This window comes from Scyliorhinus torazame, chromosome 17 (assembly GCF_047496885.1).
Source record: "Scyliorhinus torazame isolate Kashiwa2021f chromosome 17, sScyTor2.1, whole genome shotgun sequence".
Classification (NCBI taxonomy): Eukaryota; Metazoa; Chordata; class Chondrichthyes; order Carcharhiniformes; family Scyliorhinidae; genus Scyliorhinus; species Scyliorhinus torazame.
The window spans coordinates 131,917,746-131,942,248 of NC_092723.1; the positions used below are offsets into that span (position 1 = coordinate 131,917,746).

Here is a 24,503-nt window from a genome sequence, read left to right on the forward strand (position 1 = left end):
GCTCCAAAGATCTCTTCTCATAAACAAACCACCAGTAATCTCAGATTATTGTGGTTCCCAAAAGCAGCATTAAAAGTGAATTATTTTATGGAAACACTCTCTGACTAATACTGCAGAAAATTTAATTATTTTTATTAAAAGGTGTCTGGAGTAAGACTTATTCCTGCAGATTCTAGATAATAATGAGAAAGTAAGATCTGTTTGAGAGATTGACAAGGCCTGAGGATAAAGCTCAATCAAGCGTATGACAAAGGTCCATCATCTGAAAACTAGTGATGTTCCTCTGGTAACTTGGATCGATTTGTAGGCTGACAGCCATTTACTTAAATTATTTTGCAATAACCTGCAGCATTAAGCCGTTTGCTGCAGTAATTTGAGACACAGCTGTCTGATGCAAAGGTGCTTCCCACAACTTGTAAAGAGTTTTATGGAAAATAACAATTTTCACAATGAAAGAAGCTCTAACAAATTTCCCAATAAAATTTTAGTTTACAAAGATGACATTGAGGATACAGACCGTCTGCTAAGGCAATCACATAATTCTGCTGCAGGATTACTCCAGGAGATTGCCTTTTTATGCTTTAATCCAACACTGGTTGAGAATCAACCGGGAACTGCATGGCATAGGGCACTTAAATATGAAGTACCTCCTAGTCACCGAGTGACTCCTTACAATGCCGGAATTGTTGTCCTGTGCTCTAAGCATGGCGCCAGCTGCCATAAACATAAATTTTAGATTCAGTTTAGCACTTATCGCTCACTTCCTATCTGGAGAGGGGAAAAATACGTGAGAGCTTGGGGGGGGGGGGTAAATTGTAATTTGCAAGTAACAGTTTTGTGGAACAGACTCCTTATTGCCTCCCTATCATGTATTAAATCTAATTTCAGACCTTCACAAAGACAGGGAATGCCCTGTACCAGCGGTGGGCAGCCTGAGGTGGGTACTGAGTGTGGTCTAAGAGACATTTTGTTGACCGTTGTCCATGTGCAGGGATGTCACAATCCGCTGATTTCCAGCTGTGTAGTTTTTTCTTACTGGTATGATTGAAGTAACAGACAAGTAAAGCAAGGGCAAGTGAGGTGCATACTAATTGCACACAACAATGACTGCGAGAGCCAAGGGCAAGTGAGGTGCATACTAATTGCACACAACAATGACTGCGAGAGCCATGCACTCCCTCCGCATCCAAGGTGTAAATATTTATTTTCTATTTACCATTTGAAATTGATGACAGTTCTATCAATATATGAATGATTAAGCATATTCAGCATGTATTAATATATTCAATCTTATTCATAAGTCCATGGTTAGTCAACAAGCTGGATTTCAATCTTGTGGCCCACTGAGATGAAGGAGGGCCACTCATGTGGCCCACTCATTAGCTGAGGTTGCCTATCACTACCCTTTATTCTCTCTCCAAATTATTCAGCAGAGTTTTAATCAATGGCATATTGGAAGGATTATATCCAACACAAAATAAATGCACTATATAAAGGTTTCTACTGAGTAGATTGAATATTACAGTACTGAACCACAAGTCTCAAATACTGAACTCACACTACTCATAAAATGATTGATTTCAGTTAATTCTATACTCATCTGTCCTATATAAAGAACACTAAAAACATTGACCTCAATGACGAGTTGACCAGAAAACATTATAGCATTAGGAGCATCATCTACACTGCAGTACAATTTAGAGTTGGCTGCATCTCCAGCACACAACAGGCAGAATTGAATCTGCCACAAATGTCCACAGATACTATGATAAAATTCATGCTACATTTCAACAGAAATAATGAACTAAAAGTCATATATTCCCCATTTAACAATAAGTTGGATCATTCCCAACAAAAAACACCTTCTGTGTTTAGGATCCTTGAAAGTCTACAGGGATGAGGTATTTTTATGCCTGGTCAGGGTTTGAGCCCATTCATGCAGTACATGGAATAATTCTGGGATATAAAGCACTTGTGTATCCACAGGATGAATCTCAGAAATACACTATTCAATGTGGAGTTGTGTTTTCATATCCATCTGCAAGTAGAGGCGTTTTTTGAGGACAACAGTTGAACTTTATTAATGAGTCTCAAGAGGCAGAGAAGCTTTGTGGAATTCAACAGACAGAAATATCACATTTTACAAGTGATAATGCTCATGTTCTTTAAAAGAAAGCAAAAAAATTGAAGCAACAATGCATTATCAGAATACTAATTAGCTTACACTGTGTCTTGTCTCCTTTAGTTTATCTTGCACTATAATTTTCTGGATATACCTGCAACCAGCTGGCTGCTTCCTGGTATATGAGACTTCTGAAGCACATCCTATTCCCAATTACACATTTTTGTTTTAAGACTGAGCAAGTCCCAGAACAATGTTACTTTTCCTGTAAATTGAAGTCTCATTGAAAATATGATGGTTTATTTAGCTTCACATTATGGGTATCCAGCCATTCATAATTACCTTGTTCACATCTTTGGTTTAAATTTGAAGATGTATATAACTGCAAAGCTTCGCTTCTAATTCCTGTTCACTTTTATAGGTACAGTTCATGTACTTGCTCTTTCCACAGGAAATCCTTGGTTTTCCTGTTCATTAATCAGGCATTCATAGGAGAGCTGCCTATTCCTCTGCCTGTTATGCAATATTTCCAGCAATAGGCTTTGCCTGACTGTCAACATCAGATAAATATTAGAAGCGGGACAGCAACACTTACAGAGATCCATGTGGCCAAAGGCAAAAAGGTCTGAAAATTTGTAACAAGGAGTCATGTAATTATAAGCACTTTTTACGATCTACAGCAGAATGCAAATGCTTCTTGGCTTTTTCACAGGGTGGAATTATTAGAGTTCAAATTGGTAGGAACATTAAATTTCTCTTGGCTTCTTTTTATTTGCATCAAGACTTTAGAACAATGCATTTGCATCTAAATTATCTCAATATTGCAACATTTAATCAGTTAGTACATTCAATACAGGATAAAGTAAATACTAACACCAGAACATGACTTTGAAAACCATCATTTTTACAAACACTACTGACTGATTTTGTTTCCCCTTATCAGATGATTGCACTTCCATAACATAGGTCTTCCTAGAAGTCTCTATCCATTTAAGTAACATTCTGCTTTTCAATTCTGTCAACCTAATTGGATAAATAAAGACGTCCCCATATTATACTCCATCTGTTCTCTTGATACCCACTCACTTAACCAGCTTGAGCCTATTTACACAATCCTCACAGCGTATTATCCCATATAGCTCTGTATCTTCAGCAAACTTGGATGTTACACTCAGTCCCTTCATGTAATTCATTGATATAGATACACAGTATAGAAATATTGGTACTGACAGGCTCCAGGCCTGCCTTCAATCTGTTCTGATGACTGCAGCAAGAAGCCAGTGAAGGAAAAAAGATAGATTAATTTTGTGATGAAGTACTGACAAGTTGGCGTTGTTTACAACACAAAAATGTTGGGTGGGGTTACTGGGTTATGGGGATAGGATGGAGGTGTGGACCTTGGGTAGGGTGCTCTTTCCAAGAGCCGGTGCAGACTCGATGGGCCGAATGGCCTCCTTCTGCACTGTAAATTCTATGAAATCTATGAAATCTCCCAAATTTCTAATCTTCCCAAATATTGTCTTCCCTTTACAGATGCAGCTGCTATTTCCAGCATTCCTATTCTGATTGTCAGCTTGCAAGGTCTCCTCCAATTTATACCAGGGGTTGCTCTGTGCCAAAGCTGCTTCCGAACTCAAACCCTTCGTCCCTTCTACCGGATCCCTCAATGTCAGCTGAAATTGATTGGATAGGTTTTGTGTGATGACATGTCTCGGAAGCAAACAGAGGCCTAGACCGAGACCCGCCTCCCAGAAAGAGTGGCCATAGTTTTAGGCTAAGGGATGACAGATTTAAAAGCGAAATGAGGAGCTACTATTTCATTCAAAGGGTCGTAAATCTGTGCAATTCTCTACCCAAAGTGCAGTGGATGCCAGAACACTACAAATTTGATGAGATAGATGGTTTTTAATTCGTAGCGTGATGCAGGATTATGGGGAGTGGGAGGAAGGTGGAGCCGAGGCTGAGATCAGCCATGAACATATTGAATGGCGCAGCAGGCTTGAGTGGTTGAATTGCCTACTCCTGCTCCTATACGTTCTCCTTCCATGTGGTATCAACTAATCAGCACAGGGGATTGACAGGACTAGGGCAAAAGTCGGGCAATACTTGAGAAGTGTTTGTGGGGCAATATGAAGATGGATCTGGGAGCAGGAGCAATGCAGAATATGGAGTAACACAAGAAATAGGAGTAGGAGTTGATCACATGGAATGTCAAGCCTGCTGTGCCATTCAATACAATCATGGCTGATCTTGGGTTTCAACTCCACTTTCTTGCCCAAGCCCCATATCCCTTGATTCCCTGTGACAACAGAAATCCACCTATCCCAGCTTTAAATGCATTCAAAAATGGGGCATCTACAACCTTCTGAGGTACAGAATTCCAAAGATTCACAACCTTTTGAGTGAAGAAATTTTTCCTCATCTCCATCCTAAATGACCAGGTGCTAATGCTGAGACTGTGCCCCGTAGCTTTAGATTCCTTGACCAGTGGAAACAATCACTCCCCTTTAGAATCTTGCATGTTTCAATTAGGTCACCTCTCTAACAAGGCTACCCCTCCTTCTTTGCCACTCTGTCTTTCTGAAATATTGTGTACCCTGGAATATCTATTTCCCAACCTTGATCACCTTGTAATCATGATGTTGTTATGGCAATTATAGCTCAATCATTTAACTCTATTTGTGCCATTAGTTCATCCACCTCATTGCAGACGCTTCATGCATTCAGATAAAGAACCTCTCATTTCAATTTTTTTACTTCTCTTCTCCACAATGACCTTATTCGCTGATGTACAGTTTTTGTTAAACTTTCTGTCTCTCCCTTTCCCATTCGGCCTGCCTTTACCCACATTGCTATACTGCCTTGACCTTTCTCTTTGGATTTCTAAATCTCATTTCATTGAAAAGACTAGACCTCTTCATTAACCAGGGGAGTCCATTACAGGCATAATTATACCATTGGGCAAAACCCCAGGGCTGGGAATGTTTGAGTTGCGGACTCTACTCATCCTCTAGGATAGTGGGTGCGAGTAGATGACTAGTCTGTCATTGTTGTCATGGATGGTATGAAATTGCTGCAAAACAATGGTGTGTTTGACAAGCCCCACAGTCAACACATTGCACAGACAGCCAGAGGCAGGCAAACTATACATATAAGCCTCTAACGGAATCAATAGCAACCCTTTCTGTTGATGCACTTGGAAGTTCAGAATCATATATGTTCTTTTTAAAAAGTTTAAAGTGCATGTCATGATATGCAGACACACACATAATGATATACAGACAAGCAGCTAATGGACACAGAGAACAGCACATGACCAATAAGCAGGCAGGACACTCGGGGGTGGGATCTGACTATAAAAGACACAAGGCACTCACACTCCGCCTCTTTCCACTGATGAACATCTAGAGAATCAGTCAAGGGTGTTGTTACAATCTCACACCTCCACCATGTGGCTAAGAGCTAGTCTGGTTCAGTCAGACGGAGTAACCACACTTAAGTTAGCAGAGAGTCGAACTCACAGAGAACTGTGCTAACTGTGCTATTAGTTCAATAAACCTGATTGAACTAACTTCAAGGTCTGGAGTATCTTTCTAAGATCTATCTAAGCTGCATCCAGTTGCAGCCAGTGTTAGACCAGTGTACCTAACACGACAGTGCAATGCATTACAAATACTCCTCTGTAAAAGCAGTGGTTGGAAACAAATTTGAAACTGTGGGATTCCATGATCCCAAAGTCAGACACCAGCCAAATGGCAAAAATATATGCATATTTTTTCAAAGGAATATATCTATTAAAATAAGTCACACTTCATAAAAGAATCACAGAATCTTACAACTTAGAAGGAGACCATGTTGGCCATCATGTTTATGCCACTTCACTTCCCTCCTGCATTTATTTGCAAGAGCATTTCCAATTCCCTTCTGTAAGTTATTATTTATTCTGTCTCACCATCCTTTCAGCTGGCACAAAAGAATATTGAAGTTATTGGTAATTAAGGAGATAAGTTAAATTAGACTTGGAGGTTCATTATGGCAAAGTAAATGGCACATAGACCTGATGGGCCAAAATTGCCAGCTCCTGTGCAGCACATTTCCATTATCCTAAGGCACTCAGGTTTCACATTGTGAATAGAAACAAATGTATTTTCTTTTAAAAGATAACCATTGATGAAGAACTATCCTATATTCTTCCATCACATCTCCTTCGCAATATTTTTAAGATATTCGAATCACCTCTGTAGATATAAATTGGACGCGGCAGTTGTGACATGACAATAAGATCCTTTCAGAATCAAGTTATTTTTAGACATCTTTCAGAACTGTTCTTTTCTTTAAATTGGATGAAGCTTCAGATTTAAACAGATGAATCCAATTCAGCTGAATGTTTTTCAGTTGATTCTCAAGTAGGAAAAAGGAGATGCCATTATATATTGTGGACTAAGAGTTAGAGTCATCAAACATTTTGATGTCCTTAGAAATAATACAATAAAACAGACAGGAATAAAATGCTGAATGAATGATCAAGTGCAACATCCATTTCATTGAAGTCTGTGCAAAAAAATCTGGCTTTCCTGGTAAAAGTATCAGATTGGGTGATGCCATCATAATATTATGATCTGTGATATTTGAGTTGTGATGATTATATTTTCATGGGATCGTTTTAAAACATTGAAATTTTAAACAAATATAATAAGAGGATGATTGATTGTAGTATCATTAACTTGTGTCTTGCAGTAAGACACAAATTGTGCCTCCAAATCCACATGCTCACCCCTAAATTCCTACTCCCACCTTTTGATCATCTTTCAGTTACTGCTCCTCCTCCTGAACTGCTAACATCTCTTCAAAAAATCAAACCAAGAAGCCTGCTCTCCAAAAAGGCTTTCCACATCTTTCTTCCTAATCTTTTGTTTGGTGGTCTTCCAACTGTTCAATGTTCACGTGGTTCTCCACACAACATATTTTTTATTTTTTTTATTTAGAGTACCCAATTCATTTTTTCTAATTAAGGGACAATTTAGCGTGGCCATTCCACCTACCCTGCATATCTTTGGGTTGTGGGGGCAAAACCCACGCAAACACGGGAGAATGTGCAAACTCCACACAGACTGTGACCCAGAGCCAGGATCGAACCTGGGACCTCGGCGCCGTGAAAGCAGCAGTGTTAACCACTGCACCACTGTGCTGGTTCTCCATACAACTGATGAGCATTTTTTTTTTCAGTCAGTGAAGTCTTCTGAAGATCATAGAATCCCTACAGTGCGGAAGGAGGCCATCCAGCCCATTAAGTCTGCACAACCCTCTGAAAGACTATTCCACCCAAGCTCACTTCCCCATCCTAACCCAATAACCTCATAACCTACACATCTTTTTTCGACACAACGGGGCAATTTAGCATTGCCAATCCACCTAACCTGCACATCTTTGGACTGTGGAAGGAAGCCGGCACAGCCGGAGGAAACACACGCAGACACGGGGAGATTGTGCAAACTCCACACAGACAGTGACCCAAAACTGGAATTGAACCTGGATCCCTGGTGCTGTGAGGCAGCAGTGCTAACCACTTTGCCTTCATGCCGCCCATGACGAAAGTGAAAATTGCATTAACAGCTCATACAGTCAATTACTAGTCTAAAATAAGTTTTAGAGAGGCAGCAAGCAGAACGATGCTTTCCTAGAGCAAGGCAGGAAACCTGTTTTCACATTTAAACTTAACTGCTGATGTTATAACACCGTGCATTACCGCGTAACGACCACCATTAGCTGATTAATCAGTACTCCATGTTGAACACCACTTGGAGGAAGCATTGAGGGTGGCAAGGGCACAGAATGTATTCTGGGTGCGGGACTTCAATGTCCATCGCCAAGTGTGGCTCGGTAGTACAGACCGGGCTGGTTAGATCTTAAAGGACACAGCTGATAAATTGGGACTGCAGCAGATAGTATCGGAACCAAGAGGAAAAAACATACTTAACCTCATCCTCACCAACCTGCCTGCTGTAGATGCATCTGTCCATGACAGTATTGGTAGAAGTGACCACCTGACAGTCCTTGTGGAGACAAAGTCCCGTCTTCACATTGAGGATACTATCTATTGGGCAGTACACTGGCGCAATGGTTGGCACTGCTGCCTTACGGTTCGATCCCGGCCTCAGGTCACTGGCTGTGGGGAATTTGCACATTCTCCCCGTGTCTGCGTGGGTCTCACCCCCACAACCCAAAGATGTGCCCCTTAATTGGAAAAAAAAAAGAATTGGGTACTCTAAATTTTAAAAAAGCGGATAGCCTCCATCATGTTGTGTGGCACTACCACCGTGCTAAATGGGATGGACTTCGAATAGATCTAGCAATTCTAGACTGGGCATCTAAGAGATGCTATGGGCAATCAGCAACATCAGAATTGTACTCAACTACAGTCTGCAACCTCATGGCCCGGCATATTACCCAATCTATCATAACCACCAAGCCAGGAGACAACCTTGGTTCAATGAAGAGCGCAGAAGGGCATGCCAGGAGCAACACCAGGCAAACCTAAAAATGAGCTGTCAACCTGGTGAAGCTACAACACAGGACTACTTGTGTGCCAAACAGCATAAGCAGCAAGTAATAGACAGAGCTAAGCGATTCCACAACAAATGCAAAAGATCTAAGCTCTGCAGTCCTGCCACATCCAGCCGCGAATGGTGGTAGACAATTAAACAACTCACTGGAAAAGGAGGCTCCACAAATATTCCGTCCTCAATGATGGACGAGCCCAGCACATCTGTGCAAAAGACAAAGCTGAAGCATTTGCAACAATCTTCAGCCAGAAGTGCCGAGTTGATGATCCATTTCGGTCCCCTCCAGAAGTCCCCAGCATTTCACAGCGCCAGAGACCTGGGTTCGATTCCCGGCTTGGATCACTGTCTGTGCGGAGTCTGCACGTTCTCCCCGTGTTTGTGAGGGTTTCCTCCGGGTGCTCCGGTTTCCTCCCACAAAATCCTGCAAGACGTGCTTGTTATGTGAATTGAACATTCTAATTCTCCCTGAGTGTACTCGCACAGGTATTGTAGTGTGGTGACTAGGGGATTTTCACAGTAACATCATTACAATGTTCATGTAGGCCTACTGGTGACACTAATAAAGATTACTATTATTATTATCGCAGATGTCAGTCTTCGGCCAATACAATTCACTCCATGTGATATTAAGAAACAGCTGAAGGCACTGGATACTGCAAAGGCTATGGGCCCTGACAATATTCTGGCAATAGTACTAAAGACTTGGTCTCCAGAACTTGCCGCACCCTTAGCCAAGCTGTTCCAGTACAGCTACAACACTGACATCTATCCGGCAATGTGGAAAATTGCCCAGGTATGTCCTGTACAGAAGAAACAGGACAAATCCAACCCAGCCAATTAGCATCCTATCAGTTTACTATTCATCATTGGCAAAGTGATGGAAGGAGTCATAAACACTGTAATCAAGCGGCACTTAATCAGCAATAACCTGCTCACGGACGCTTAGTTTGAGTTCCACCAGGGCCACTCACCTCTTGACCTTATTGCAGCCAAACATGGACAAAAGGGCTGAATGTCAGAGGTGAGGTGAGAGTGACTGCCCTTGATATCAATGCAGCATTTGACAGAGTATGGCATCATGGAGCCCTAGAAAACTGAGTCAATTGAAATCAGGGGGAAACTCTCCGCTTCTTACCTGGCACAAAGGTCAATCATCTCAGCTCCAGACATCACAGCAGGAGTCCCTTAGAGTAGTGGCCTAGGCCCAACCATCTTCATAATGACCTCTCTTCCATCAGAAGGTCAGATGTGGAGATGTTCGCAAATGATTGCACAATGTTTAGCACCATTTGCAACTCCTCAGATAATGAAGCAGTCCATGTCCAAATGCAGCAGGACCTGAACAATATCCAGGTTTGGGCCGACAGGTGGCAGGTTACATTCGTGCCACACAAGTGCCAGGCAATGACCATCTCCTACAAGAGAGGATCTGACCATCGTCCCGTGACGTGCAATGGCATTACCATCACTGAATCTCCCACAATCAACATCCTGGGGGTTACCATTGATCATAAAACTGAACTGGACCAACCATATTACTACTAGGGCTACCAGAGCCGGTCAAAGGCAAGCTATCTTACGTTGAGTATCTCACCCCCTGACCTCCCAAACCCGTCCATCATCTACAAGGCACAAGTCAGGAGTGTAATGGAATACTCTCCATTTGCCTGAATGAGTACAGCTCTAACAACACTCAAGAAGCTTTATACCATCCAGGAAAAAGCAATCGGCTTGATTGCTACTCCTTCCACAAACATTCAATCCCTCCACCAGCGACGAACAATGGCAGCCGTGTGTACCATCTACAAGATGCTTTGCAGAAACCCGCCAGGGTTCCTTAAGCAGCATCTTCCAAACCCACAACCACTAATAATAATAATATTTATCAGTGTTTCAAGTCGGCTTACATTAACTCTGCAATGAAGTTATTGTGAAAATTCCCCAGATGCCACACTCCAGTGCCTGTTCGAGTACACTGAGGGAGAATTCAGAATGCCCAATTCACCTAACAAGCACATCCTTTGGGACTTGTGGGAGGAAACCGGAGCACCCGGAGGAAACTCACCCAGATACGGGAGATTGTGCAGACTCTGCACAGACAGTGACCATAGCTGGGAATCAAACCCGGGTCCCTGAAACTGTGAAGCAACAGTACTAACCTCTGTGCTACCATGCCGCCCAACCATCTAGAAGGACCAGAGCAGCAGATAACTGGGAACCACCACCTGGAGGTTCCCCTCCAAGTCACTCACCACCCCGGAAATATATCGCCGCCGTTCCTTCACTGTCGCTAAGTCAATATCCCAGGACTCCCTCCCTAACAACACTGTGGACGTATCTACACCTCAGGGACTGCAGCGGTTCAAGAAGGCAGCTCACCACCATCTTCTGATGGGCAACTACGAATGGGTAAATAATGCTTGCCTGACCAGCGACGCCCACATCCCCAAAACAAGTTTTTTTTAATTTTAAAATCGACTTCCACATAGTAAAATGTTCCTGCACACATTTCCGAGGATGGAATCAGACAGAGGCACATATAAGAGGAGTTTTGAATGTCGACAAAAATCTTGATGAAATGGATAGGTTTTAGGGCATCTCTTAAATGAGGAATAAGAGATAGATAGGTGACAAGGTCTAGGGTGTGAATATCAGAGCTCAGTCTAAGCAGCTGAAGGCAATGGTACAGCAATGAAAAACAGGGAAGAGCAAAAAGCAAGAAATGGAGCGATGAGAAAAACACATGTAGTAATTTAAAGTATATTCTTAGCAATATCAGACATGGGAATGCAGGAGAGAAGAACATTCACAACATACCATGAAGAATGCTGTTGTCTTTGTCTCACTGAGGAATCTTTTTGTTTCAGCAGTGTCAACTATTGAAATTTTCGAATACATCATACCTCCCCAATACTGATCTTACATAACAGTGCTCTTTAATATTATAAAAGGGTCATGACCCATATTAATGCATCATTCCAGCCAAGGCAGTGAGAAAAAACATGCAGATAAAAGCAAATTACTGTGGATGCTGGAATCTGAAACGAAAACAGAAAATATTGGACAATCTTAGCATCTGTGGCGAGAGGGAAAGAAGCTAATGTTTCGAGTCTGGAAACTCTCTGTCAAAGCTAGAAGGAACTGGAAATAGGATCAGATTTATACTGGTGTGGGATGGGGGTTGGAATTGATAGAAATAAAAATGGGTGAAGGTGGAGGAAAGGGTTCATAGTCATTGTTAATTCCAGAAGGCTGTAGCATGCCTAATCAGAAGATGAGGTGCTGTTCCTCCAGTTTGCGTTTGGCTTCATTGAAGCAGGCCAAGGAAAGACATTGTACATGAGAGCAGGGCGGTGATTTGAAATGGCAAGCGACAGGAAGGTCTGGGTCCTACTTGCAGACAGACCAAAGGTGTTCTGAAAGTGTTCACTCAGTCTGCGTTTAGTTTCTCCAATGTAGTGTACACTGCATTGGGAGTAGTAAATGCAATAGACCTGATTGAAGGAGGTGCACCTGCAGCCTTGTGTCACCTGAAGAATATTTAGGTCCTTGAATGGTAAGCAGGGAGGAGGTGAAGGGGCAGGTGTTATAACTTTGCGCTTGCATGGGAAGGTGCTGTGGGAAGAGGTAAGGTGTTGAAGTGATGGAGGAGTGGACCAAGGTATCCTGGAGGGAACAGTCCCTGTCGAATTCTGACAGATGAGAGTGAGGGCAAGATGTGTTTGGTGGTGACATCATGCTGGCATTGCTGGAACCGGGGAACGATTATTCTTTGAATACGGAGGCTGATGGGGTGAAAAGTGAGGACAAGGGGGACCCTATCATGGTTCTGGGAGGGAGGGTGAGAACAGAGGTGCGGAAGATGGGCTGGGCACGGTTGAAAGCCCTGTCGATCAAAAGTGGGTGGGAAACACGGCTAAGGAAGAATGAAGGCATATCAGCAGCACAGTTTTGGGAAGTGGCACCATCGGAAACGATGCAACGGAGGCGAAAGAACTGGGAGAATTGGATGGTGTGAAGAGCTGTAGTGAAAGTAGCTGTGGGAGTCAGTGGGCTTGTAATAGATACTGGTGGACAGTATATCCCCAGAAATGGGGATAGAGAGGTCAAGGAAAGGGTGTCGGAGATGGACCATGTGAAGGTGATAGAGGGGTAGAAATTGGAAGCAAAATTAATGCATTTATCCAGGTCCAGTCGGGAACATGAAGCGGCACCGAAACAGTCGCCGATGCACCAACAAAAGAGATGTGTGATGGGGCCGGAATAGGACTGGAACAGAGAATGTTCCAAATACTCCATAAAGAGACAGGCAAAACTGGGCCCCATGTGGGCACCCATAGCCACACCTTTGGTTTGGAGGAAGTGAGACAAGTTAAAGGAGAACCTGTTCAGTGAAAGAACATGCAATTATTTGATGTCATATCAGTTCCATCACATCCCAAGTGCACCATGAGCAATAAAGTATTTTCCAATGTGTGGCTATTGCTTTTCCACAAACAGCATCCATTGAATGCACAGCAACATTCTACGAGGAATTCAGGTGAACTCACTTTGTCCAGAGAGTAGTTACAATATGGAATACGGTACCAGGTGAAATAGTTGACGTGAATAGAGTAAATCCACTGAAGTGCAAGGCAGATAATTAATTTTAGCTTGCTCTGTAAAATAGCATACCACATTTATTACAAGTAACTGCATGTGTAAAGTACTTTATTGGCTGCAGACGGCTTTGGGGTGTTTGGTGGTCATGGGAGGTGCTGTATAAATGTAAGTCTTTCTTTTTTGAAGTTCCATGACGGGCAGCCTCAGTTATTTACAACTGGTTACAGTCACTCATGGCAAGGCCTACTCCTCTGCGTTTCACATGCTGTACTTTAATCGTGGTTGCATTAAAGTTTCCTGATGAAGGGATGCTACATAGAACTGGAGAAGGTGTTTTACAAACTCACTTCTGGGCCATCCCGATGAGAGATTAAGTCCAGTTGTCTGCAAAAGTGGATAGCTATGTCCAATTGTACGTTTGCAGCCCACATTTGTGTGAGTATACGATGCAGTTAGCTACCCATGCCACACCTTGTTTAAACTCAGTTGAGCCAAAGGACAGAACTGCATTGAATCTGCAGCACAAGCCTCCTCCCTCTCCAATTCATCTAAACCCATCCGCATATCTTTTCTCCTTTGTGTAGTTATCAAACTTCCTGGAAAATGCATCTATATGATTTGCTTCAACTACTCCATGATGAGTAGCGAGTTCCAAATTCTAAGCACACTTTGGTTAAGAAGTCTATCCTGAATTCCTTATTGAATGTATTACTGAGTATCTGATACATATGGCACCATCTCAGTAATACCTATGCATTAGATGATAAACTGAGTGTAAAACTGGGCCAATGTTCTGCTTGGCACTGAATATATTGTTTTGTAGTATTTTAGATTGTATAAAGATCCATTGAGCAGTCATGCTAGATTTACTTCATTTATTTATTTATTTAAAAAAACTTTTATCAGCTCTCATAAGAAAGGGTCATGGTGGTTGGCCAGCTAAATATAAACTAAACTATCATTCTCTGCTTAAATTACTTCCATCTATTAAACCAGTAATGGGTCAGCTGCAATCCCAAGAATTGTGCTCATGAATGTTCTCTCCAACCAAACAGTTCTCTCCAACCAAACTTTCCCAATAAATCTAGCAGTGGAATTGCTAGATATATTTCATGACTCAATGTTCCCTATAGCCAGATTACCATAAACTGACTTCAACAGAACCAAATCATGCAATTCATCTTTCTCCTGCCAAGGATACCAATTTTCAATGTTTTTTCTGATGCACTGAAGAATCTTTCAGAAGGAAAAAGCTAGGCAGAAGCTGAGGTACAGTGGCATCATTCCCATCACACTTGAGAAGTCGTCTGTGCAATTATAGAATTCATTATAATCCTGTGCGAACATTCAAAAGCACACAGAGCTAAATATGCATTTATTACAGGATTCACTCTGTTAGACCACAGAAGGAAAAGTTGCCAGAACCACTAATGTCGATAAAATCATAAAACTCTTTAATAGTGCAAACTAATTAGAAGAGCTCTAAAAGACACTGGATTTAAGTTGGTTGCGAGCTCATTAAATGTTTCCCAATGGAGATGCTTCTTCTGACTTAGGTACAATGATTGGTCTGCTACCCACCAAGTTACAAGCTTCACATTGGAATAAAACAACTTGAAAATTTTGAAGAGAAACTGGGATGGAAAACCTATTAACTCGACAAGATTGAGGGAAAAGGATGCACAGCTGTCTATGTATGACACTTCTCAGTTGACCACATTGTTCTCAAGAGTTCAATTTGTTCAGTTAAGCATGGGACAACCAAGCCAGAGTCTAATTTATTTGTGTAGTACAGTGTACTGGAGTCTCAATTCTGTATTTGTGATATAGTGAAATGCAGGTTCTTGCCAACTATTCTACACATACTGAAGTACGAAAGGAGAATGAAAATTTTGGTATCTGATTTCAACTATCAGCATTGTTCCAGTAGCACAGAGAGGAAATGTGAATGTTTGTAATCTTTTTTGACAACATTCAATTGTTGCATGCATTATGATTTTTTTCTTCTCATATGCAGCAGTGCTTTACACTTAAACAGAATAAATTTCATCTGCAATGTTCTGCTCACTCATATTTTTCCCCCAAATCATTCTGCATTTCCTGAATTGCCTTCTTCAAATCAGCTTCCCTGCTAATTTCAACCTTTTTATTTTAACCATTTTACTTTTCACTCCTCAAGATTTACCTTTAATCCTGACACATAATGCAATCAACTGTGTTTTGTAGCACTTTGTCAAATACATTTTTGAAGTTAGGATACACCATGCTGTAAGGTTTTCCACAATCCACATAGGGAACCACTTGCCTAAAATGCCAGATCGGTGAGGCACGATCTTCCCTTTCTGAACCTGCTGTCTCCATACTAGGTTGTTGCTGTATAAATAATCACTCAACTTTATACACCGGCCGGAACTTCCAATGCGCAACAGCACCGAATGTTGAGACATTTGCCGCTGGTGTGCTGTAGGATCCAACGGAAGATCTGACCTACGCATATGCATGGCAATTGCCCAGCAAGTTTAAACTTCCATAAAATCCCCACAGTGCAGAAGGAGGCCACTCAGCCCATCGAGTCTGCACCCACCCTCTGAACGAGCACTCTAGCTAGACCCATACCCCTGTGCATTGATCATGGCCAGTCCACCTAACCTGCACACCTTTGGACTGCAGGAGGAAACCCAGACACTGGGAGAACGTACAAATGTCACACAGTCACCCAAGGACAGAATTGAACCTGGGTCCCTGGTGCTATGAGGCAGCAGTGTTAACTACTGTGCCACTGTGCTGCCCGGTAGGCTCTTTTGCACTGCCCAGGACCCTCTAGAATGAAACTTAAACTAGATACGTGCAATATACCCAGATAGTTATCCTGGAATTGTTTCACTGTTTAATCTTTTGTGTAACTCAATGCTTAACTGCGGAACTCAAACCACCACCCCAACCGGCCCTTCACTCACTCCACTAAAACCCTTTAAGATATTTAAACACAGTTGAGTATGGCTGTGAATGTCATACAATGGGGTAGAGCCTCTGTACTGCTACTCTTTCCAGTGCTGCCCATGGATAGCTGCGCTGAAGCATCGCTGTTGCCCAAGGATGCAAAAAAGGAATTGTGTAATTATCTTTGCAACCAGTGGTAATTTCCTCAGCATTACCACTGACTGGAAGATCTAGTGTTAGGTTTGATCATTTTTTGGTTGCCTTCCTAAATAAAGTAAGTTTGTTCCGTCCCTCCCATCTACTAGAGGGAGGGAAATAAAACTCAATTCCCATCCCACTTGAATTGCAATTCCACCAGCCGATTTCAGAAAGTCATGAAGAAAATATTTGTACAAGCCTATCTCAGATCGTCAGTGAGAAAAAGATGGGCAGTAATCAGTGATCTACAAACAAACTCAGTGGTCCAACCGGGAGCTAGTAAGATTTAAATCAAGAAATTATTTACTCTGTTCACAGGAAGATCACAGCACGGAAGTCAGCCATTTGGCCTGTCAAAACTCAGCTGGCTCTCTGAAGGAGCAATTCACCTCGTGCCATTTTTCCTCATGCTCCACACATAGTTCTGTTTTCAGATACCATTCCAATTCTCTCTGGAATACCTTAATTGAACCTGTAATCACCATACTCTCAGGCAGTGCAGTCCAGATCCTCATCACTCACTTCTTCATTTTACTACTTTCATTTCAGAGGGACACTGCATGTTTAAACCACCTTCCTTTGGCAATATAGCAGAATGTAGCAGTTCATGATCTTCTTCACTGACCCACCAATACTATTCTTCATTCAAGCCACATGAGCTGCACTCATGACAACTGGGATTTGTTTTCTTCTTAATTTGGGACTCTGCTTCGGTGATTAACTCTTTTAAGCATCTATTTTTTTATCTCTGCACTTTTCTTAAAAGGGTGCCTTCTTAATGTTCGCAATTCTTCTTCACGTACTCCAGAATTCTGCAAGGCTTAACATCAGTATCCATTAAGCGAAGTACCATGGGTACCAAGTACTAACATTGCTTGGACATATATGTCCCTTGATTCTGTCCATCACATTACAAGATGGGCAATATTACTATTTTACTATGATCAATAATAAACCACTTAATGTCTCCGAGCTGCATCCTGGTACATAATTGATGATTATGTGAAGATTAACTCATAGAGCTACCGAGCCAAGAATCTATGAAACTCATCAGGAACATGAATGATGAACTAGAACAATATGCAACTGTTGAACTGTAACTAATCAAAATGCAGACAGTTATCTCATGGTGTTACAACATGTCACTGAATTTCACATAGCAGTTAAAATCAATAGAAAGAACCTTGAACAAAGAATCCTGGTTAGAAATTAAATCCAGTCCCTGGAAACATGCATGGTTAAACTCAGCTGGAAATAAGTCTGATGAGGATGATTAATGATTAACATTCTCTTCAAATATAAACATTTCTGCCCAAGTTGAGTTCTCCCTCCTCACTGTGCCCTTACCTTGAACATTAGGTAGTCATCCTGGTGTTCCGCGTACATTGATGACAGCTTGTACTGGTTCTCTGTAGTGACGTCAATCTTGTAACCTGTCAGAGTGTAGCAGACAGCTCGGAATTCCTGAATCTTCTTCTGGAATACTTCCTTCAATCGCTGGTTCTTTAACTCTGCACTGTTCACTTGTTTGCGCATCTCTGAATATGAAATAATAACATGCTTAATTAGATTATGGTCATACCCAAAATGTAAACCCAGTCTAAAGTATCTGGGTTGAAACTGACACAAAATCTATTCTGAAGTTAAAGAAACAAAAATAATTGCAAGTATATGATATCTGTAAGTGAGCTGTAACACTGCAATCAAATCGAGTGGTTCTGATATATTTTATGCAGAACAGGGGTGCACAGCAGGAACCTCATGGGGGGTTCAGATAACATCTGAGAATGCAAAAGTGAATCATAAAGAATATGTAATCCTTGCCCAAACCCACCATAGTGCTAAAAATAGGATATTAAGATTTATTTTATTCTAGTTTATCAGTATTAATTAGATCTCCGTATTAAAAAGATGGATAAACACAAGTCCATTGAAACAATTTAGTCTGGTTACAGTTTCTATGGACACAACAGAATCATGAAGAATCACTTTAAGCACAATCCAGCAACCCTGTTGCGCTTGGTGCGGATCTGGGAGCAATGGGTGAATTTCGCACAAGCCCCAAATTGGGCTCCGCACTGGGTAGGAAACCTTGCGCGAGTCACCCGAATCACTCTGCCCGGCATGAACTGGATGCATCTCACCCACAATGGGCGAGATCCAGATCTGAATATTTAAATGAGCCTTCTGGCTTATTTAAATACCTGGATGCTGGATTTACCTGACGCCTCAGACTCACTGGCCACTCCTGGGAGACCTCATCACAAATGTGGACCAGTCGTAATGGCACCTGGGGGGGGGGGGTCTCCCAGGCCATTACATGAGGGGTAAAGATTAGTCTGCATTGTGCAGTCAAGAAAGTATCGAAGAGGACTCTACTCTGATAGTACTTTATAATGGGCGGGGTTTTGTGTTAGAGGTAGGTCATGAGAGTCAGGAAATTTTCCAGCTTGGTGCATCTGTCGAGCAAAACTACCTTGAAAGGCATCATTTTCAATTTGGGGCAAGGCTAGGTATCTGCACTCTGGCTTACGGAACCCAGAGCAGTTCGGAAGCGTCCACAGGATCAGCTGAGTGTCAAGCTGGGCTGGTTAAAAGGCCCACCTAGGTTCTCTGGGTCTTGGTCCCAGTTGTTTTTTTCAACATTAGACCCTCTGTCCCTCATATCCCCTCACAGCCCACCCACTTATTCCCCATTTCCCATCCATGACGTCTCATGCCAACCTTATGCCCCTCAGGCACCCCCTATGGCTTCTCATACCCTCCATGACAGCTCATAGAACTTCAAATATACATTCTGTGCAGAAGCAATGAACTCTGTGGTACAAGGGATTCCCAAACCATGGTTGTGACTTCCCTGTGGAGTTGCAGGATGAGATTTTCCGGTCACAAGGTCACAAACCATAAAAGTGACTATGGGGCGATCTAAAGAAAATATTGCAATGAGCCACTTTAATAGAATTGCACCTCTTCCTGGTGGCAAGAGTCTGGCTGGCTATCATGTGGTCTGCTGGAGCAGGAGAGGGAAACGTAGAGTTTGGCAAGATGGTTAGCGAGTGGGAGGGACGTGGCAAGTGGCAGTGTAAGGGAGGTAGCGACTGGAACAGTGGGCAAGCAGGAGGGAGGTGGCAAGAATAATTCTCTCCTGGCTGATGGGGATCAATTGGGCTAAGTTCAGGGCCTCCAAATTAGTATCAAACTACCTCTCCATAGCCCTCGCTCTCACAACCTTCGCCCACAGCCTCCACTCAGGGATCACAGTAATTTAAAAGCACTAAAATGGGGAAAATATTTGGGAAGCACTGTTATAGTAACAATTAAATGTGTGGAAAAGCTTTAAAAATGCAGCCATTCTAACTTTCTTCTTTTTTTAAAGTATATTAATTAGGATTTTAATTTTAGAAATTGATGCAACAAAGTTACCAAAAGACCATAAGACATAAGACCATAAGAGCAGAATTAGGCCAATTGGCCCATCAGGTCTGCTCTGCCATTCAATCAAGGCTGATATTTTGTCATCCCCATTCTCCTGCCTTCCTCCCACAAACCCTGATCCCCTTATTAATCAAGAACCTATCTATCTCTGTCTTAAAGACACTCAGTGAATTGGCCTTAAAGACACTCAGTGAATTGGCCTCCACAGCCTTCTGCAGCAAAGAGTTCCACAGATTCATCACCCTCTGGCTGAAGAAATTCCTCCTCATCTCTGTTTTAAAGGACGTCCCTTTAATCTGAGATGGTGTCCTCTGGTTCTAGTTTTTCCGACAAGTGGAAACATCCTCTCCACGTCCACTCTATCCAGGCCTCGCAGTATCTTGTACATTTCACTAAGATTCCCTCTCATCCTTCTAAACTCCAACGAGTACAGACCCAGAGTCCTCAAACGTTCCTCAAACGACAAGTTCTTCATTCCAGTGGTCATTCTTGTGAACCTCCTCTGGACCCTTTCCAAGGCCAGCACATCCTTCCTTGGATATGGGGTCCAAAACTGCTCACAATACTCCAAATGGGGTCTGACCAGAGCCTTATACAGCCTCAGAAGTACATCCCTAATCTTGTATTCTAGCCTTCTTGACATGAATGTTAACTTGCATTTGCCTTCTTAACTGCCGACTGAGCCTGCCCAAGTCCCTTTGTGCTTCTGCTTTCCGAAGGATGTCCCCATTTAGAAAATAGTCTATGCCTAGATTCCTCCTTCCAAAGTGCATAACCTCACACTTTTCCACATTGTATTTCATTTGCCACTTCATTGCCCACTCTCCTAGCTTGTCCAAGTCCTTCTGCAACCCCCTTGCTTCCTCAATATCAAAAAGGTAAGTGAAAAAAATGGAACAGGGAATCAGTATCCAACTCACCTCCCAACGTCTCGGGCAATTTTCTGAGACACACCAACAATTTGGCCATTCGGCCCATCGAGTCTGCACTGGCTCTTGGAAAGAGCTCCCTACCCAAGGTCCACACCTTCACCCTATCCCCATAACCCAGTAACCCCACCCAACACTAAGGGCAATTTTGGACACTAAGGACAATTTAGCATGGCCAATCCACCTAACCTGCACATCTTTGGACTGTGGAAGGAAACCGGAGCACCCGGAGGAAACCCACGCACACACGGGGAGGATGTGCAGACTCCGCACAGACAGTGACCCAAGCCGGAATCGAACCTGGGACCCTGGAGCTGTGAAGCAATTGTGCTATCCACAATGCTACCGTGCTGCCCACTAATGGACAGCAAGTTGGAGAGCCAACCACCAATCAATAAGAGAGAATCCTATCCCAGGGAAAAAAACAGGATATCTACGAAGTACAGCGCTCAACCCATCCTCAAATATGCATGCACCTGGAGACCGAACTCAGCCTCTCCGGGACCCATCCCACAGCTGCCCTCAAAACGGGGCACCTTCAATCCTCGGGGACAACAGGATACCAGCAACGGCGACGGGTCTGGCCTAGTCCAGCAACATACAAAAAGAAAACTCAGTAAATTAGGTGCCCAGCACCTTCCACACAACCCCAAAACCCACACTCCGCTGAATCTGCGTCCACCCAACTCCACTCAGGGCAATGTACCACCCCTACTCACACAAGAAAAGGATAATCACTCTAGCCCTAGCCAAGAGGGGATCCCAGGTTTGGAGAAAAACAGTCAAGACATCTGTTGTAACCCACATCAGACCCATCAGCCTCGTGGAGCATGAGCTTCCCCGCTGAGGGGCGGAGGCCCTTCAGCGGGATAGTTACCTTAGGACCTTAAAGGCTGCCCAGGTAGGAGCCAAGATGCAGAGTCGTCCCGACTGGAACTGTACATGTAAATACTTCACTCTTGGTAATAAATCATTCGCTTGACTCTCTTTTCTATTTGAAGCACAGACATCTACCTTCACAGGGAATAAGGTTTGCACCATTTTGAAAATGCCATTCTTTGGCAGACTCAATATATTCAATGCGGGCATAGAGGACTGGGCTTTTTATTTAAGGCGAATGCTATCTTTGGGGATGATCGCCAGATGGTGATTCGGCTGACCGCCTGTGGGGCCCCCACTTTCAGTGTCACAAAGAGCCTTACATACCCTGTGCTCCCAGAGATTCGAAGAGCTAGTGGCACTCGTGGCAACCACGATGACCCTAAACTGTCAGTTATTGTACAGAGGTACCGATTTGTACAGAGTTACCGATTTAATCAAGAGGACCCCAGGGAAGTCTGTTACCGAGTTTTTGGTGTGATTGCACGAATTGTGCAACTTTTCATCGCGTTTATGGAGAACATCCTGAGAGGGCTAGCACATGCAGCGGTGTACTTCGACGACATTCTGGTCACCAGAGCCAATGAAAGGGAATGCCTGAGTATCCTGGATGAAGTCCACCGCCGAATTTCCGACACAGGTGTCCTCCTCAAGAGAGGAAATTTTGTTTTCTACGCCAAGGAAGTTACATGCTTGGGGTATCGTGTGGATCGGGATGAACTACACCAGGTAGAGGAGAAGGCGCGGGTGATTAGACAAACCTCCACCCCGGAAAACGCGTCAAATTACAGTCGTTCTTAGGTCTCATAAAATATTACGGGAAATTTATTCAAGGCCGAGCGGCCATCCTCACCCCACTGCTTGCATTGCTGACGAAGTACCAAGGATGGGTGCGGAGAGCACCTCAGAAGGAAGCTTTTGCCAGGGTGAAGCAGCAGGGCGACACATTACTACCCCGAGAAGCCTCTTTTGATTAATTTGTTCATGGGATATGAGCGTCACTAGCTGGGCCAACAATTCTTGCCCATTGTGACATGTGACGCCTCGCCTTACGGAATCGGAGCTGTATTATCCCACCACATGGCTGATGGAAGAGGGAGGCCGATACCATTCCCGTCAAGGAATGGCCGCTATGGAGTGGAATTACGCCCAGATAGAAAAAGGAATGGCTGTCTTATTCGGGGTGAGGAGATTTAATTCGTACAGGTATGAGCACCGATTCACCTTTGTGGCAGACTATGAGCCATTACTAGGGCTTTTTAAAGAGGACAAGGTGATCCCACCAATAGCGTACCCAACAAAATGCTTTTAGAAATATATCTTTAATCAACAATTTTTTCCTACGTAAATTAATTTCAATGTCCAAAACAAAAGTTAACACAATTTATTTTTAAAAATCAGTCATATTAATAAGTGTGTTAATTTAATAGTCACAGCATTAAGACTACCTCTAATTGAAAGTTTGATTCATATGTGTCACAAGATGGCTGGTGTTGAAAATAGAAACATGTCACACTGATTCATTAGGAGTTGCTCTTTTGAAATTGAGGCTGAGCCAGGTTATTTTGGCAGAGATTTCTTCGGTATCTAACAACTTTGGCAGAATATAGTGCCACCATTGTATAATCTGGAAAGTATAAAATCTGTGTAAGTAATGGGGATTAATTTTAAACATAAAATTTATATGATGTAACTATTCTCTCAGCATTTTGCCAGAAAAACTGCCCTGCATTTATTGGGAGAAGTTAAGGCAGGGATTTTGTTTGTTGCAGTTTGTAGAGACTGTCCTTAAATTCACTTTGTAAGTACACATTGTTGACTGTAAAACACAGTTTTAAGTCCTGTTGTAAACCCTGATCTGCCTCCAATACATTGGCTGATATATTGCAATTCATTGGTTGAGACGTTGGTGCCAATAGACCCTGTACAGTATTATACTTGACAGAGAAATATTTTTTGACACTGGATGCTCAAATCTGAAGTGTTCCATTCTTTTATATTGATCTCTCTCAGTTTTATTGAGCAAAAACATGAATTGAAATCTTTTGTGAGGGCCACGAAGAATCCAGCACGAGTTTTAAGGATACAAAGTAATAAAATTTATTTACAATAACATATATATATATATATATAACAGCAGCAGCAACTCCCCTTGCTGCACACTCCTTCCTGCTGGTTCCTGAACTGGCCAGCTTTATTTATACTAGGAGTTTACGAATGGTTTCTCCGCCCCCCTCGTTGGGGAAGCTCATACTCCCACAGGATTGTCATTAGTCCCCAGCCAATGGTAAGTAGGCAGGTTATAACAAAATCAGAGTTAGTACATGACTGTTTCTAGCATATGGGTTAAAGAAATTACACTGAACAGCTTTTCAGATAAATTTATGAACAATTTCTTTAATGGAAATCTTTGCTGCATAAGGATCACAATACTGCTCACAGTTGACCCTCTTATAGGGAATAATCAGGTCATCAAAAAATATCCAGGATTGCAAAAATGAATTCTCATATAATGGACCAGCATTGATGTTATAACTGGACGGGAAGATACAAGAATGGAACCCTGGCTCAATAAGCTGTAACCTTTTTAAAATATGTAAAACGTTGAGGAACAGACTCACAGGGCCACCAATTAGTTTTAACAACAATCATTTAAAAAAATTAAATGTGAATAATTGGATTGTTATACAACACTCCTTTACTGTGCCCCTTAGCTCAACAAATACACATAGATTTAAAGAATAACATGGAATCCAAAGCATATCTTAAGATGCAATGGTTTCATTGATACAAAATGTTCCTTTTAAGCATATAAGATGACTGTGGTCAAACAGA

At 42.5% G+C, this 24,503-nt stretch overlaps 1 protein-coding gene across 4 annotated transcripts in view; it reads right to left on the reverse strand.

The window, feature by feature from the left end:
- Window positions 1–24,503, reverse strand: part of mad1l1 (mitotic arrest deficient 1 like 1) — a 1,358,866-nt gene that overhangs the window by 487,638 nt on the left and 846,725 nt on the right. For all 4 annotated transcript variants that reach the window (XM_072481041.1, XM_072481043.1, XM_072481040.1 and 1 more), the window contains one exon: window positions 17,773–17,963. In XM_072481041.1, coding sequence (XP_072337142.1) covers window positions 17,773–17,963 — 191 coding nt within the window. The remainder of the gene's footprint in view (window positions 1–17,772; window positions 17,964–24,503) is intronic.